This window comes from Syzygium oleosum, unplaced genomic scaffold, assembly GCF_021117445.2.
Source record: "Syzygium oleosum isolate NSW1041296 unplaced genomic scaffold, Sole_v2.1 Sole_v2.29, whole genome shotgun sequence".
In the NCBI taxonomy this organism is placed as follows: Eukaryota; Viridiplantae; Streptophyta; class Magnoliopsida; order Myrtales; family Myrtaceae; genus Syzygium; species Syzygium oleosum.
Window position 1 is genome coordinate 39,069 of NW_026607513.1, and position 17,256 is coordinate 56,324.

The 17,256-nt window shown below is 41.6% G+C and overlaps 1 protein-coding gene across 1 annotated transcript; it reads left to right on the forward strand.

The window, feature by feature from the left end:
• The first annotated feature begins 12,308 nt into the window (after nt 1–12,308).
• Nucleotides 12,309–15,091, forward strand: LOC130135245 (sugar carrier protein C). The gene is made up of 4 exons (XM_056303877.1): nt 12,309–12,579; nt 12,696–13,018; nt 13,744–14,373; nt 14,476–15,091. The coding sequence occupies exons 1-4, from the start codon at nt 12,450–12,452 to the stop codon at nt 14,953–14,955; spliced, it is 1,563 nt and encodes a 520-aa protein (XP_056159852.1). The 5' UTR covers nt 12,309–12,449; the 3' UTR covers nt 14,956–15,091.
• Nucleotides 15,092–17,256: the final 2,165 nt, after the last annotated feature.

Below are 17,256 nucleotides of genomic sequence, written 5' to 3' on the forward strand. Positions count from 1 at the left end.
AATTGCAACAATATCATCAAAAGACTCGACTCTAATTCCCTTACTTTTCTCGTTGTTTAGCTTACAGGGATCCCTTTTGAAATGTCTCCTCTTGTCACAATTCCAAAAGACAACATCACCGGTCCTAGACTGACTTCGTCAGCTCGGGTTTGTACTACTCCTGCTAACACGAGTATTAATTCTTCTTTTACTTTCGTATATTAAAGCAAGAAGCATAGATTTATCATATTCTCTTTTACAAATGTCTTCACTTAGAATCAAATCGCGAACCTCATCAAACATTAAACTTCTTGACCTAGAGAAATTACTAATAGTAGTAATAGAAATATTTTAACTATCAGGCAAGCACATACCTCATCATCAAAGTTAATCTCAATTAAACTTAATTGACTAACAAGCACATAAAATTTATTGATGTGTTTAACAATCACTCACCTTCACCCATCTTAGCAAAACAAACATTGGAAACCAAGTAGATCTTGTTGATTCTAAAGGGGTTTTCATACATTTTTGACATTGCATTCATTAATCCTAGAGTGTGGCTTTTCTCTTTCATGATGTTAAACGCAACATTACGAGCCAACGTCAGCCGAATAACACCCAGTGCTTATCTATCCAAGAATTCCTAATCAACTTGCTTCATTGACTCTGGCTTCTTCCTAGACAGGGGAAAGTGCAAATTCCTCCGGTATAGATAATCATGAATTTGAATATCCCATAAACCAAAATCCTTCCCATTGACTCTGTCAATTTTCACTTTTCTTTTTTCTATCATCATTGATTTGCTTCAACTCAGCCAAACCTAGCTCTGATATTAATTTTTGCGAAAATAAGCGATCGAACAATAAAATAAACAGAATAAGAAAATAAATCGGATACCGGATTTGTAGTTCGATTGATGTAACCAACATCTACAGGAAGAGCTACACATGATGCTAATTATGCGAAAGATATAAAACAGAGATTACAACCACACTCGAGTTACTCAAACACTCTCGGTATTTCCTAGTCCCCACGAAAGAATTACACAAATATTACCGTAAGATTTATTGGCTTCAATTATCTCGAGTTGCTTCGGGAGTGTAATTCACTAAGGGCCCGTTTGGTTCGGCTTTTAAAATGCAACTTGAGGGAATGCAAATACCTTTAGATGAAAGCCACTTGGGAAAATGCAAGTGGTGTTTGGTAAAAAAAATTTGCAAAGCTACTTTGGCCTAAATAGTGTTTGGTAAATTTTTTTTTGCAATGGGCTTTGGCAATTTTTATTCTTAATATTCCGGTTTTGCCCCTATTACTATTCATCTTCTTCACCGGCGAGAGTGGCCGGTGAGGTGGCCGGCGAGGCCGGATTTGGCCGGCGAAGGCCCGGCGAGGTCGCCTGACCTAGGCGATGGCCGCCTGGGGTCGGGCGACCGCCCAGGCACTGTCGCTTGGGTCGGCGGTCGCCTGGAGTCGCGCGACACAGGCGACGGTCGCCCAGGTCGCGCGACCTCGGGCGACGGTCGCCTGGGTCGCGCGACCTCGGCGACGGTCGCCTGGGTCGCGCGACCCAGGCGAGTGCCGCCTGGGTCGCGCGACCCGGGCGAGTGCCGCACTGGGTCGCGCGACTTCGGGCGACCGTCGCACAGGTCGCGCGACCCGGGCGAGCGCCGCCTGGTCGCGCGACTCAGGCGACCGCCGACCCAGCGACGGCGCTGGCGGTCGCCCGACCCCGAGCGACCTCGCCGGCCCTCGCCGGCCCTTCGCCAGGCCAGATCCGCCCTCGCCAGGCCACCCTCGCGGCCACGTGAAGAAGATGAACAAAGTGATGTGAGGGCAAAAGCTGGAAAATTGAAATTTGAGTGAGGGCAATTTGGGAAGAAAAAATAAGCTTCAGCATTCCAATGGCATTTCAAATGTTGGCTTTCGATTTTCCGAGTCCGGAAAGCCAAACCAAACGGTTCAGCATTTTGGGAAGGGGCTTTCGAGGCCGAAAGCCCCTTCCCAAAGCTGAACCAAACGGGGCCTAAGAAGCTGCCTCTTGGATGCTCTTCACGATGAAAACACTTATTATTTATAAACAAGAGTTTGATCCAAAATAGGAAATCCCTTTTAGAAACCCTACTTCAACTAATGAACAACTCAACTAACAAATCGATTCAAATTAACAAACCAACTCGGATCGGCTTTTCTTCGTGAGCTCAAACTCCCGACAAGAGTTTCAACATAAAAGATACCTGCGAACCAATTATATCAATTGATTTCTTTGGCCAAAAAAATCTTCCATAGGATTTCATATTATCCCCAGAGCCCCCCTTCTGGCAAACGTAATAAATGACTTTTCTACGTGCAATCAGAGAAAAAACACATTATTTTCTCTGCTGGAGAGTCAATCCCAAAGTGACGTAGGCATATTCATGGTCCCGTGCAGGAGCCCATAATTTTGCGAGCTTCATTTTCCCATGCACATCTCCGGTCGCACTAATATACGGGTAACGGTCAACTCATTCTCATCGAAAATGGTTGACTTTCCCTTTTCTTTTTTCTATTTTATTGCGAGTTTCTCTTTTATATGATCTTATGTTCATATCTTGTGTTTTGTCAAATTGGAGATAAGCATGCTCTTTATTGGGCCGATTGTTATCGTTTGACGCGCTATGGGAATCACCATTTTGGGAGGCATAATTGTCATCATTTCTACCCAAAAAAATAAAAATAAAATGCATACAACATGATCACAAGAATTATTTTCTAGGTTCTTTTATCTATAGTTTTTATGAATTTTGGCGAGGTTAATTTGTTCATAGTGTTGCTCCAAGCGATTAAATTTCGGAAAAAAAAATTGTTAACTAACCATGTAGAAAAGATTCATTGACAGTTTTCGTGTTACATGTAATTAGTAATTTAAAAATTATATCGTTTTTGACACGACCCGTTTTGTAGTAATCACAAGTGTGTTTTGTTTTAATAATTTATTTACAGCATTTTAACGTCTCCCAATGTGATAAAGAGTTTGAGAGTGCAAATGGAATGAATGAATAAAATCTACTTTCCTAGCTTTAATGGCAATAGCATTAATAAGGAAATGTCACATGGCCTCTGACGATGCAATTTGTTCTATTCTTTAATTTTGGGGTGCTATTTAAATGAACAAATATTGTCAGACCTAGCTGGAGATCTTCATGACAAGTTATGTCATCAGATATTCTGGCAACCTCGATTGAATAGAAACGATCGCATGTGGGTGTGGCATGTTACTTGTTATCAAGTAGCAGCCACCAATTTTTTGCTAAGCATAATTTGATGTATCGATACATTTGAAAGTTTAATCGGTGGTTTTACTAACTTGACAAGTTCATTCTTTTCCCGAACAGCCCATTGACACAAACCAGATAAGGCTTCATCAATAGGTGGCAAGCAAAACCAAATTTTCAATCTAGGCAATCCTGAATTGCTTTCGTAGGGTAAGTTCTTATTAACCCTCGATAAGATCCCCGCCCTTAAAGTGATTTCAACGAGGCCATGCCGTCAATCATTTCTTGATCGATGCGGCACGTCATGTGACATACGGATCAAGTGCTATATCAATGTCCGCTGAACAGCACATACCCGACCGAGATTCTTCCAAGTGCATGATGCCGATTCCTTTAAAAGTCCGCAAGGAGTCTAATCAAAAAATCGCCACAGCAATTTTCCTGCCCCGCAACCTTCCGGCTAAGATCAAATACAAAATTTTAAGTACTTGCCAACGTCTCCCCACCCCACCACCCCCCCAAACATGAATACGTATGTGTTACGACAAAATACAAAGCGCAATGTATAGGTGTGAAAGCGTGGATGCGTTGGTCTATTTGGATGAAGCACGGCGCATACGGTCGCGGCACGTGGGACCCGACCCGCCCCAATCTCGGAAAAGGAACGGGCGAAAACGACGGTGGATAATGACCTGGAGGGTTGTATCCATTGGCCGCTGACGGTGGGCCTGTTCTTACCTTTTCTAATTGGTTGACTTTTATGGCCAAGCCTGCCATGTTTGAAAAGTGACCATTTACACTTTGGAATAACCAAGGAGACTCATGATCTTGGGGTTTCTCTGTTTTTTAGGAAGTTCATTTTTGGGCGATATGTTCCGGTCCGATCGACAAGAATTTCTTCTGACCGGTTGATTACAAAAAATTGAACATCGCTCATACTTTTGTGTGTGGACGATGTCTAGGTTCGTAAACCACCAATCGGAGGAGCCCAATCAAGTGCAGAGAAAAACACAACCCTTTCGTTTTGTTTTTTTTTTTGTTTTTGCATAATTCTAGTAAAGATTCACATGTTATGTTTTGAATTGAAAATGATACGTATCACGCGCCCTAGTGATAGCTTTATGAACTTTTCTCTAGCAAAGGTTGCACGCGAAAATATGATAATTATTTTTGCCAAGATTAAGTCCACTGTATATGCGGGTGAATCGCAATCACGATGTTATCTTTAAGGTTATCGGCTTGCCATCGAACACCTAAAATCTCTACATGCATGAGCAAACTCAAATTGGTTTGTCAAGATACCGATGCATTCATACTTCTTCCGATGCTGTATCCATAAACTCATTTCCTTTCCGATAATATTTTGTGAATGATACGTTTCTAAAACTCGATTTCTTTGGTATGAATTCTCAGCTTCAAACGTACTAAATACGGTCAAAAAACTGCCAAAACATGGAAAAAGTCGAAGAAAGCTGGCGTATTGAACACTGTAATACTTCCCTTAGTATTTGAACTTGTGACAAATATCCTTCTTTATTTTTTGGGTTAATACCATGAAAATCCCCAAACTAGTACACCTGTGATAAATTTACCAAAAACTATTTTTTTTACCACAAAAAATCTCAAATCGGTACACCTGTGACAATTTTACCCCGAACTATTTTTTTGACCAACAAAAACCCCAAACTGGTACACTTACGATAATTTTACCCCGAATTAATTTTTTAATATTATTTTTTCAAATTTTTTTATTTTTTCCTTTCCTTTTTTTTTTTCCTTCATCTTCTTTATCTTCAACCTCCGGTGACTGGCTAGAGGCAGGGGCCAGCGAGGTCGGCCCCGCCGGCCGCTGGCGAGGTTGACCTCGCCGTTGCTGGGTGGCCGAGGCTCAACCTCGCCAGTTGCCGGCGAGGTCGGCTGAGGCTCAACCTCGCCGCTTCTGGGCGAGGCTGACCTCGCCAGTTGCCGGCGAGTTCAAGCCTTGCCAAATCTGGCAAGGGGTCGTCCTCGTCGTCACTCTAGCGAAGGCTTGAACTCGCCGGCGCTGGCGAGGTCGAGGTCGAGCCTCGCCGGCTTGAACTCGCCGGCGCTGGCGAGGTCGAGCCTCGCCAGGGGTGGGCGAGGTCGCCCTCGCCAGTTGTTGGCGGGGCCAAGCCTTGCCAGCGATGGCGAGGACGACCCCTCGCCAGATCTGGCGAGCCTTGAACTCGCCGGCAACTGGCGAGGTCGAACTTGGCCAAGGGTGGGCAAGGCCAACCTCGCTAGTTGCCGGCGAGGTCGGCCTCGCCCAGTAACGGCGAGGTCGGCCTCGCCAACGGCCGGCGGGGCCGATCTCGCTGGCTCCGCCTCCGACGACCGGCCAGAGGTCGAAGATAAAGAAGATGAAGAAAAAAAAAAGGAAAGGAAAAAGAAAAAATAAATAAAAAATTTTGAAAAAAATAAGAAATAATATTAAAAAATTAGTTCGGGGTAAAATTGTCACAAGTCTGGTTTGAGGTTTTGATGGTCAAAAAATAGTTCAGCAGAAAATTATCACAGTGATATCTGAGTTTAGGATTTTTTTGTGATCAAAAAATAATTTTGAGTAAATTTATCATTTATATATCAGTTTAAGATTTTTCATGATATTAACCTTTTTTTTATTTTTGCAGAAAGCATGCAACATCGGATAATTTTCTGTAAGGACTAAAGGAACAGGTGGTTCTGAATGAACTTAAAACCCTACCTTACCTCCTCGTGTAGTCAATGGGGACGGACTCCATTGTTACTACTGGTCAACCAAAGACAAGTGGGCGCAAGTGGGCAAGTGTGTTCCTTTGTAATTTTCTGGTTGGTCCAACGTTCACCTCCTATTGTGTCGAGACTGTATGAAATAGCTGTACGGGGGAACACGGTGGTCCTGCAAAAACAGGAGGAAATTTCTCGGTTTGCGAGGCTCACCGAGCTGCGTGGGTCAACGGTTCTGAGCGGGACTTCGAAGGGATCGTGGTTGGTCCAAACACGTGGGATAGGAAATATCCGGCACCCACAATAATTGGAGAAGACCATTGATCTCTTTGCTTGGTTTGGTCTTTTTGGCCAACCAGGTGACTTCGAGTTAGGGGTAAATAAGAGGAACGTTCGGATCGGAAACAGCTTGGATCGGACTGGATCGATTGGTTTTGGGCGATTTTTAAAGATACCGGTTCGGATTCCGATTCCATAAAATTAGAATCGGTGAACTTCGGTCAGTTCCCGATTTCAGGTGTGGAATCGCCTACTTGGACCATCCGGACCGGATCGATTTTTTTTTTCTTAATCTGTTAATAAAACCCCTAATTTATCTCCCATTTTACGAAAGTAGGCCCTTCAAGGCTTGAGTAACTACATTTACTTATGCACAAGAGTAAGATGACAAGAAAAAATCAAAACACAATATTACTTGCTTATTTCAACCAAATTTTGCCACAAATGGGAAAAAAATTTGTGAAAGTTACAACGTTGCACGTAACTCACTGATTATATAAACGTTTGATTATCAAAAACATCACGACAAATAAATCAAAAAATTGAATATGCCACCGGTTCCATTGGCTCACTCAAGAAATGGACCGTTTTAAAACCGATCAACCCTAACTCCTACTCGAAACAGTTTATGCATAGTGGGCGAGCTTTTAACTAGCAATCTCCAAGCGGGAAATTTCCTATGTCAACTTAATTAAGAATTATATTTATGGTTTGCTTGTTTTTGTAAGATAAATCTCACGTGATAGTCATTGCATTTTAGTGGGACCAGATGCGCCCAATACATCCCTTAACTATAGTTACCATGCAAAAGGCTAGGGTTTTCCATGCCTACATTGATCATATGTCGAATGAAATCAACTTCTTTTGTTTTTCCTGACTTTGTTTGGAAAAGATGGGACAAGAAGGGAAAGAAGAAGATGAGGAGTGAATTTAGAAAATAGATGAACTCTGAAACTTCTCCACCATATTGCTCTTCTCTTAATTTCACCTCCTTCCAAACGTAGCTGGTCCAATCGATACTTTTCAAGTCTCACTCACTTTTCCCCCTAATTTCGGGCGAGAACTGTTGGCTTTGGACCACAATTTTTACTTTGGCCAGAAAAGACCAATGCCTACAGCAAAATGTCAATTTAAAGAATTGATCCAGAAGAAGTTATATGATGAAATGAGACCATACTAAGATGTTTTATAATGAAATGTATCATTCGGAAGCTATCTTCACTAGTTTGTCTTCTTTACTCTTCCTCGCAATCTTCTAAGGTAAGCTCTTTCCACGCTTTGACCTGCCTTTCTTTAGTGTCCCCGAATAGGATTCTTTCACTTTCATGAAAGAAACAAAAGGGTCACTCTCCTCTTTGGAAAATTTGTGGAATTTAACTTTTGATGCTTGCTGATTGAATAAAACATAGTATTCCTTGTAAGATGGAATTAGTTCACTTGGCAAGGATTAAGGAACCTGTGAGAGGATCCGAGATGTAGATCGAGGAGAAATCGAATTTTGAGGCTCTTTTTTTTAATGTAAAATTTCACGTGATTTTATCAAACATTCAATTGATATTACGGGATGTATAGACAATACGATATAAGTTTATAGAAAAAGAGAGAATTGTGTGCACTTCTGCGCGTGTATTGTCTTATGTACTCACAGTCTAATTACAAGATAATTAGCAGAGCTAGATCATGCTTTTAATCCGCAACCATCATAGGAATCTCTGCCAATTCTTTTCTCCTTTTTTCTCAAACACAATTAATCCATGATGGGATAATGTCCTCACATGGACTCTGACCCATCGCCGTAGCTGATGTTGACATACCAAAGATCTGGAGATCGCCTTGATTAACGTCACCGATAGTCCAATTTTCCATAGCATTAGTCTGCACGACTTGTAATTCAGTTTGGTCAACTATAAGACATATAATCGAGCTTATTCGTGTATGAAAAAATGACATAAATAGTTCCTATTAAATTTTATTTTTGAATTTTTAATTTATTCAATATAATTCATAAATTTTAGCTTAATATTTAATGTGATATTTAAACTTTTAATTTATTCAATGTGGTCCTTGAAATTTTAGTACATGTTCAATTCAGTCCCTTAACTGTATAAAAAATATTCAATGTAGTTCCTAAACTTGAATTAATGGAAGGACTACATTGAGTATTTTCATATAATTATAAGGGACTGAATTGAACATGTACCAAAAGTCTAGGGATCATATTAAACAAATTAAAAGTTGATTGACCCCATTGAATATTAAGCTAAAGTTCAAGGATTATATTAAACAAATTAAAAGTTCAGGGGTTGTTTATATCATTATCCTTTCATGTATTAAGCTTAACTTGTACTCACATCATAAACGACTCAATTATATAAAAAAAAAAGATACACGTGCTGCATGCTGGTCATCCCTTTCACCCACGCATTCATAATATACATAAACGATGTTAATTAATCATCATTGGCATGTTATTTGTATAAATCCCGCACATGTCAATATATTTTTTACCGATATACACTATTATGTTTTAAAACACACTTAATAAATGATTTTTTCAGTTTAACCAGATAAAGATTAACAGAAGGGCGATGCTATGCTTTTAATGAAGTGTAAGAGTTGAGTTCAAAGACGAGAAAAACAAAATTGGCAGGCTATGATTGCAAGCCAGCCTTGCCCAGCTAGCTTGTGGCATAAACAAATGCTTGAGGTTGACATTAAGCTCCGATTCCCTTAGTCCTTGTGATACTCTACCATGTATAATTTCATCAGAAACCCTAGCCCAGCCTTTTTTCTTTTTATAGTTTCTGAGAATTCAAAGTTGGAACCTGTGACCTTAGGAATGATTCAGAATGGAAGAAGATCCGATGATGTAAGAGATGTGCAATTAATCATCGGTCGGTATCAATGAAATGATCAATGACAACGATAGCCAAGACTTGAGAGCTATGTTTATTCATAGTCTATGAAATAATTTCTCCCGGACAAGCAACAAGACTTAGACTTTGCGTATATTTTATCAATTCTACCTCCCGAGACAGGGTTTTATTAACGGTGGCTCACGAAACACTCGATAGCCATATTATAGAAATATTTAAATTTTCAACACCCATATTGGACATAATATGAGAGATATGGTACATTGAAAATAACAGTTTTTTTATTTATTATCTTGGTGTTTATTAAGCGCCTTGCTGGCTCTCATTAACAAAATCCCTCAAAATATTCTTCACGGTAAATGTGGCACTTATCGAGATTGGTTAGTACAAAACAAAAGTTTCACATAGACCATGTAAATAATAAAATCCCAGAAAACTTTGAGTATATAGATAAACACTAAAGCAATTTCTAAATCAGTTTGCCCTAGTCGATTGGATTCAACGTTTCGTATATCTGGGTATTCTAGGTCACCCCTATTTGTTGGCGCAATGGTACATAACCTCATTTGTCGATATGTTAATAGCACAATCATCATCATCCGACTGCTTAAACTTTCATGGCGGATGAAGATTTTACACTCAACCATGGAGTCAGAGCCGGAGCAGGAAGTTCAATTCTCCACGTTGCCTTTTCACCCAATTATGGATTCCCCTAAAAAGTTGTGGTTTCAACTATACTCCAACTCAACACACTATGCGAAAGGACTCCATTACAAGATCCGCGTCCCTCCTCTGCCGCGATTTCAAGGCAACCATATAGATAACCATTCAATAATCCACCTAATTCTTGCATGTCGAAATTTCTACTTCCTATCTTAGTCAACATTATGGTGCAAAATTTGTCCCCCATTTCTTGCAAAAACGAGAGACGTCACCAAATATGCCTTATCCTCTCGAACCTAGTATTGTCCCTGGCATGTACCGATCCAATCCTCCTACAACATCCTCTCGAAAGTTTGTGACCTCTACCTTGGATTCACATGTTGCGCTACCATGTTCTTGCTGTAAAGTTTCTCAAGTCACGCATATCCACCGCCAAAAATCAAATAAAATTAATAAATTAATCCGTTTCCAATCAACCGCAATCCAACGTTATCCAAACAAAAATCCACAAATTCCGGTTGACTCAGCCCTTACATGGACTGCACATTTATCCAAACTGTATTTATTGAGTTATGTGAAAGCTTTTTGCTTCGTTTCCCCCGCATTTCAGCGAGCCCCTTTTGGGTCGTGACTCGTGAGTAATATCCGACGTGGACCTTTTGGAGATTATCCAAACTCAACCGACCTCATGTTTATCTTCGATTCTACTCTTAGCGGGTAGATTTTGCTCAAGTCAAAGGCAATTTAGTGGTGAAAATTGCATTAATTAACTTGTTTTTTCAAAGCAAACCTCATCTTTAAGCAACCTCAAGAGCTTCCATTGGATTCATGATATTCGATAAAGAAGTAACTTCATTATAAGAAGAGAACCAAATTTCTTAATTACAGGAGTCTCTGCGGCCTGTCTCCTAGAGGAATGGGTTCCATAGATATGTTCTTTATTTTAATGGATGCCCGCATATATTGCATCTCCAATTTTTCCTTATAACTTTATCTTCCCAAGAGAGAGATAATAACAATTTGCAAGTTTTACATCCCGAGGATTTCGAAATTCGAACAAGACTCGAAATGAAAACTTTTAAAGACTTGCTTAGGTCCAATTCTACTCTTAATTAGTGGGGAGATTTTGTTGAATTCAAAGGCAATTTAGTGGAGAAAATTACATTAATGAACTTGGTTTTTCCAAAGCAAACCTCATCTTTAGCACCGGCCGCTATAATTGTCTCTAGGTAAGTTTTTTTTTTTTGGGTCAGAATCTCTAGGTAAGTTTTAAGAGGCCATTTTCCCGCATCATGCCACGTTTGAAAGCGACAAAAAAGAAGCAATCTCCATCTTGTTCAAGAACATGGCCATGGAGTATATCTTAAGATTGTGAAATTGCTATTTATGTGAAAATTTAACAAACTAATTGTGCCCAAAAAGTCGGTAAAAAACCATGATTTAGAGATTAGTTTGATTTTTTTTAAAAAGAAGGTTCGAATTGTAAATTATTGTGAGACCGACCCCAATTTCTGGAGCTAGTTTCACATCTCATGCCGTGTTATTATCTAAAATTTTCTGAGATCTCGGCCCTTTGTTATAAAAGCGTTATGCTATTACATTAAAGCGTGATTTAATATGTAAATATTTTATCACGAATAACTTTATCATGAATGACTTTTGCACTAAAACGAGAGTATTCAATAACACACTTTAGGGTTTTTCCCACCGTAACATTTTGCCAAGCACCGAATCAATATTTCCAGTCAACCATGTAGAGAAGTCTTGTTAATTTTGCCTCCTATTTCCACCCCCATTTTCTTTCTTGGAAAAACTGAATGCTGAATGTGATCATCTTAGTTTCTTTCACTAAGTGGGTCCCGCCCTAGATTGAAATGTTTTTTGCTAAAGTATAGTCTCAATTTAGAGGAGGCACCGTTTGCTTTCCGGGCTTTCAAACTGAAGCCTCATCATCGTCATCAATCCAATATATATATATATATACACACGTTGGACAGCATCACTATTACTATCTTATTTTGACCTTAAACGGCATTATTTGAACTTTGAGATATCTTAAAAAAAGGAAAACACATCGAGCGCAACCATTTACTCCCATGATAACGTCGGACAAAGTCAGCGGTCAACGCCCGGGGGGGCGAGGGAGAGATTTAGAGACAAAGTGAGCTATTTTTCCCATTAATATAATCCCATTGAATTAGAAATAGATCAATTTCCAATCTCTTCTTCTTAACATAATCCATCTCGATTTAACAAGCCCAATAAAAAAAGATCGGTGGTTGAGTTTTCTTCTTGTCCGGTCGACGAAGCTCGCGATCGGCTCAAACGGCTAATCGCGGATTAAACGAATGGGCGAACCTATCTAACAAAAACCGGGATTAAGAAAAAAAAACATTAGAATTATTAAAGAATCAAAGACAACATGTTGATTGAGGATTAAGAAAATGTGTTCTCGACAGCTCAACGGTCCTCCGTTTCACATATGCCCCTCCTTCTATATAAGCACTCGCCATCACGGTCCAAAACCTCTATCTCCTTCACCTCTCTCTCTCTCTCTCTCTCTCTCTCTAGTCCACACTCTTTCTGAATCTGATCTCTCAGGATTCTCTACGTCTCTTCGTTTTCGCCGTTTGAGATAACGAAGGAGAAGAGGTAAAGACGAAAGGCAAACATGCCGGCCGTCGGAGTTGTCGCCACTGGCGGGAAGGAGTACCCGGGGAACCTGACGCCCTTCGTGACGGTGACGTGCGTCGTCGCCGCCATGGGGGGTCTCATCTTCGGCTACGACATCGGAATCTCAGGTAAACAACCACAGTCTCTACTGCTTGTCGGGCTTTGACCTGCGTCGTGGCTGACTCCCGAGGTTAGTGGGGATGTTTCGCTGACTTGAACTTTCATTGTTTTTGTTTGCTCGCAGGCGGGGTCACGACGATGGAGTCGTTCCTGAAGAAGTTCTTCCCGTCGGTGTACAGGAAGAAGATGGCGGACACGACGACCAACCAGTACTGCAAGTACGACAGCCAGAAGCTGACCATGTTCACGTCGTCGCTGTACCTGGCCGCGCTCGTGGCGTCGATCGTGGCGGCCACCGTGACCCGCAAGTTCGGCCGGAAACTGTCGATGCTGTTCGGCGGGCTCCTCTTCTGCTCCGGCGCCATCATCAACGGGGCCGCCAAGGCCGTCTGGATGCTCATCCTCGGCCGAATGCTGCTCGGTTTCGGCATCGGGTTCGCCAATCAGGTACCAAATTCATCAAACCTATATCGTCTCCCTGGAACTAGGAGATGGGTTTTCTTTATGGGTTTGTCTTTCTTTCGCCATGTGAGGTCATTCCAACTTTCGAGCGTGGCAGATCTGGGAACTGCTACTGCTAGGAAGAAGACGAGCATGGCTTTTCGTTGAAACAAGAGCTGCTCTCTTTTTCTGACCCAGATATTGAGATATCAAATCCACTTTCTCTGCAACATCTCAGAAGTTTGCATTCATCCTGAAATTTTGTTTTTGTTTCCTTGCCCTTTTTTCTTCTTTCCGATTTGGCAATTTGAAGTTCTTTGCATCAGAAAGTGTTGATTCAGGTTGCTCAGAAAAAAAAAGTCCAAATATCGAAAAAGACAGATACTTAGAACTCCAATTTATTTATTTATTTAACTTTGATTTTTTTCCAGCTTACGCATACATCGGCCAGCTTGTCAACACTATTCTTGTAAATTAATTAATTTTTGCAGGTCACAAATGACAAATTTTTATTGGTCATCTCTGTGTGAACTGAACTCTTCCGCCAAGCGTTTGCTCGTGAGCGCAACGGCGTTGAATAGAATAATTGAATCTTGATGCCTCCATTTTCATCATATTAAACCAATTATTGATTTGAATATGTCTGTCCCCTCCGCTATTTTTGACCTAACTTTTTTATTTACTCAGTAAACTTTAGTGATGAAGATTTATGTTTTTGTTGGTAACTACAGTCTGTGCCACTGTACCTCTCTGAGATGGCCCCATACAAGTTCAGAGGAGCATTGAACATTGGGTTCCAGTTATCGATCACGATTGGCATTCTGGTGGCCAACATCTTGAATTACTTCTTCGCCAAGATCAAGGGCGGTTGGGGATGGCGGCTCAGCCTAGGTGGGGCCATGGTCCCGGCCCTCATCATCACCATCGGCGCGCTCGTCCTCCCCGACACCCCCAACTCGATGATCGAGCGTGGCCAGAACCATGAGGCCCGTGAGAAGCTCAAGAGGATCCGGGGCGTCGATGACGTCGACGAGGAGTTCAATGACCTTGTCGCGGCCAGCGACGAGTCCAAGAAGGTCGAGCACCCGTGGAGGAACCTGCTGCAGCGCAAGTACCGCCCGCACCTGACGATGGCCATCTTGATCCCCTTCTTCCAGCAGTTCACCGGCATCAACGTGATCATGTTCTATGCGCCCGTCCTGTTCGAAACGATCGGGTTCAAGAACGACGCTTCTCTGATGTCCGCCGTGATCACCGGTATCGTCAACGTCACCGCGACGTTGGTCTCGATATACGGTGTTGATAAGTGGGGAAGGAGGTTCCTCTTCCTCGAGGGAGGGACACAAATGTTGATTTGCCAGGTAATGTAGCTGATTTACTAAAATTGTCTAAAAGTTTTTAATCTGATGTATCGTAACATACATTATTTACTAAAGCCTAAGTCTTGTTTCGAATGAATGCAGGCGGTTGTGACGGCGGCCATCGGAGCTAAATTCGGAGTGGACGGGGCCCCAGGGGATTTGCCCAAGTGGTACGCCATCGTCGTCGTGCTCTTCATCTGCATCTACGTCGCCGGGTTTGCCTGGTCCTGGGGCCCGCTCGGCTGGCTCGTGCCTAGTGAGATCTTCCCGCTGGAAATCCGTTCGGCCGCCCAGAGTATCAATGTGTCAGTCAATATGATCTTCACTTTCTTGATAGCCCAAGTGTTCCTGACGATGCTCTGCCACTTGAAGTTCGGCCTGTTCCTCTTCTTTGCTTTCTTCGTGCTCGTGATGTCGGTGTTCGTGTACTTCTTCCTCCCCGAGACGAAGGGCATTCCGATCGAGGAGATGAGCCAGGTGTGGAAGACGCACTGGTACTGGTCGAGGTACGTCACCGATGAGGACTTCCCGTACCGGGGCGTCCAGATGGGGAAGAATGGCCAGGCGGTGAAAGAAGTCTAAGCGGAAATCGGATACTTATTGAGTCCAACTAAACTATTTTAGCTTCTTCTCGATAGAAGTACATATTATTGTACCTACATTGGCTCAATTGATCTTAAGAGTTTCAAATGTGTTCAAGGTCTATGTCCGTTGTCTCTATCGCTTGTCTCTATCGCTTCTGATGCGAAACAGTTCAGTATATCGCTTGAAATTAGTGAAATTTTCAGTTCATGAATTTGAGATTTGCCAGTTTCCTTGGTGGGTTTGTTGTTTGATTGATGTAGTAATAGCAAAACTGATCTCTCTGTTCCACGAAAGCAGAGACAACCTATGTATAGTCAATAATGTAATTGACTGCTGACAACAATTAAGAGTAAATAGCACTAGTACCGGCTAGTTTTGGTCACTGAAGGGAGGACCACATGGAAGTGAGACCGATTATTCAGAGCATAAGCTTGACAATCTCAAGCAGCGATGCGAGACTTGGACCTTGGTTTCGCCTGGAATGGCGAATCTAGGTCTGGTGGCATTATAAAAAGACAATCATTTTAGTCAGGTCATCGATTTCGGTCGCAATACCGGTTTCTGCTCTAATGTCTGACTATGTGCCACTTGCCGTCGATTGGGAAAGTCACTCTGGAATCGGATGCTCTACTGCCTACTGTCGAAACCAGCAACCTGATATGTCCTGTCGCGATATCTGGTTGCTGTCATCCTAATTCAGCGGCCTGTTGCTCTTCCATTGACGACGTTGCGTAAATGGACTTGCCGAGAAGCGAATCGCTCGGGGTGCTCGAATTCTCTTGCCAACTTTGAATTCAAGAGTTCGTGAAGTTATGCAGAGTTTTCAGTCCTCCACCTCCCGCAACGTTGCCTCTGTTCTTCTTCTTTGTTTAATTTAACACAACGTTCTTGAAAAGGTTGCGACAGGAGAAACGTGAACCTCGATTCCCTTCCCAACCTTGGAGCGGTACTAATGTTGTCAAGCTCGTGTGATTTCTTGGTCGACTAAACCATTTGCTACGAATGATTCCGAAGACTCTGTTCTACGAATTACACAACAACCGATAAAAAAGAGGCGAGATATGGTGTGCGTATAATCGCAAGACCACCATCAACCTATCTAAAAGGTACGAGTGCTATAAGCGAACGCACCGCTCGTTCATTATCCAAATGCAATTCGCAATCATTTGAGCAATGAAAAATGTTTGATTGTGGGGGCGCGAAGAAAGCTGGGAACAACACATGATTGAGCATTGAACTCGGGCTGCTTTAGTTGAGGACAAGTGGGGAATCGATTCACATCCTTTAGGGGGCGATCTCCTCCTTCTCATTTTCCTCGTCTGCAATGAATGACATTATGTGACTTTTCGGTGGGAGAAAACGTGAGAATCAATTCATCCCTTTATTATTTGCCCCGTCTCAAGTATTGGGAAAGGGCGGTCCATGAATTAAATCACGGTCCTCGATTCAAAAATTGAGGGGAGGATCGCATGACCCCAATTGAATTTGTGTAGAGAGGTCTTAGCATCCCTTCTTCGCTTAGCAAGTTCCTTGTGGATATGTTTGTGGATAAGATTCTAATGGATAAGCTTATCACATTATACTTCTCCAAGTTTGTGATGATGTTGGAAGAGGAGCATGGGAATCATATGATGCTTTGTTTCTTTTTTCGACCCTTTTATGGTCCATGCCACACACTTGCTCGGTAGCCTTAGGAGAGAAGCTACTTTTTCCATCTTCTTCTCTCAATAGAATGAGAGTTGCGTGGCGCTGCGTGCGCAATGCTTATATGGATTATTGTTAGATCCATTTATCAATATAACCAAAAAAAAAATACTTATCATTGAGTGAGTGACATGTGTGTTTGAAGTTAGTTTCATAATTGAATTCTTCCACATGTTGATAATTTCACGGTGAGTGTAAGTTATTACTTGCATCAACAGTGGACTCATACCTGCAACGTTGTGTATCACGACATGACATCATGATATAGTCATGGGACTCATGTTGGAATATTCGATTTTGCAACAAGAAGCTTAAGAATGAAGTATTAAGAGTGATAAATGTTACAAGTTATGTATCATCTAATTACATTGAACACCTAGAAACCAATGTGTATGCATTGGGGATAAATGTCGATGTCTATATTAATTCTCGATGATAATTAATTAATTTGTTATTATCTAGCATCGATATTGTCTCCACTTAAAGTGATTATATTTTCACTTTAGATTTTGCTATGAAACATTTATGGACTCATGCTGTATTTTTCATTTATGAAAGTTAATTAATTTGCTATTCTCAAATCAATGTTATAAA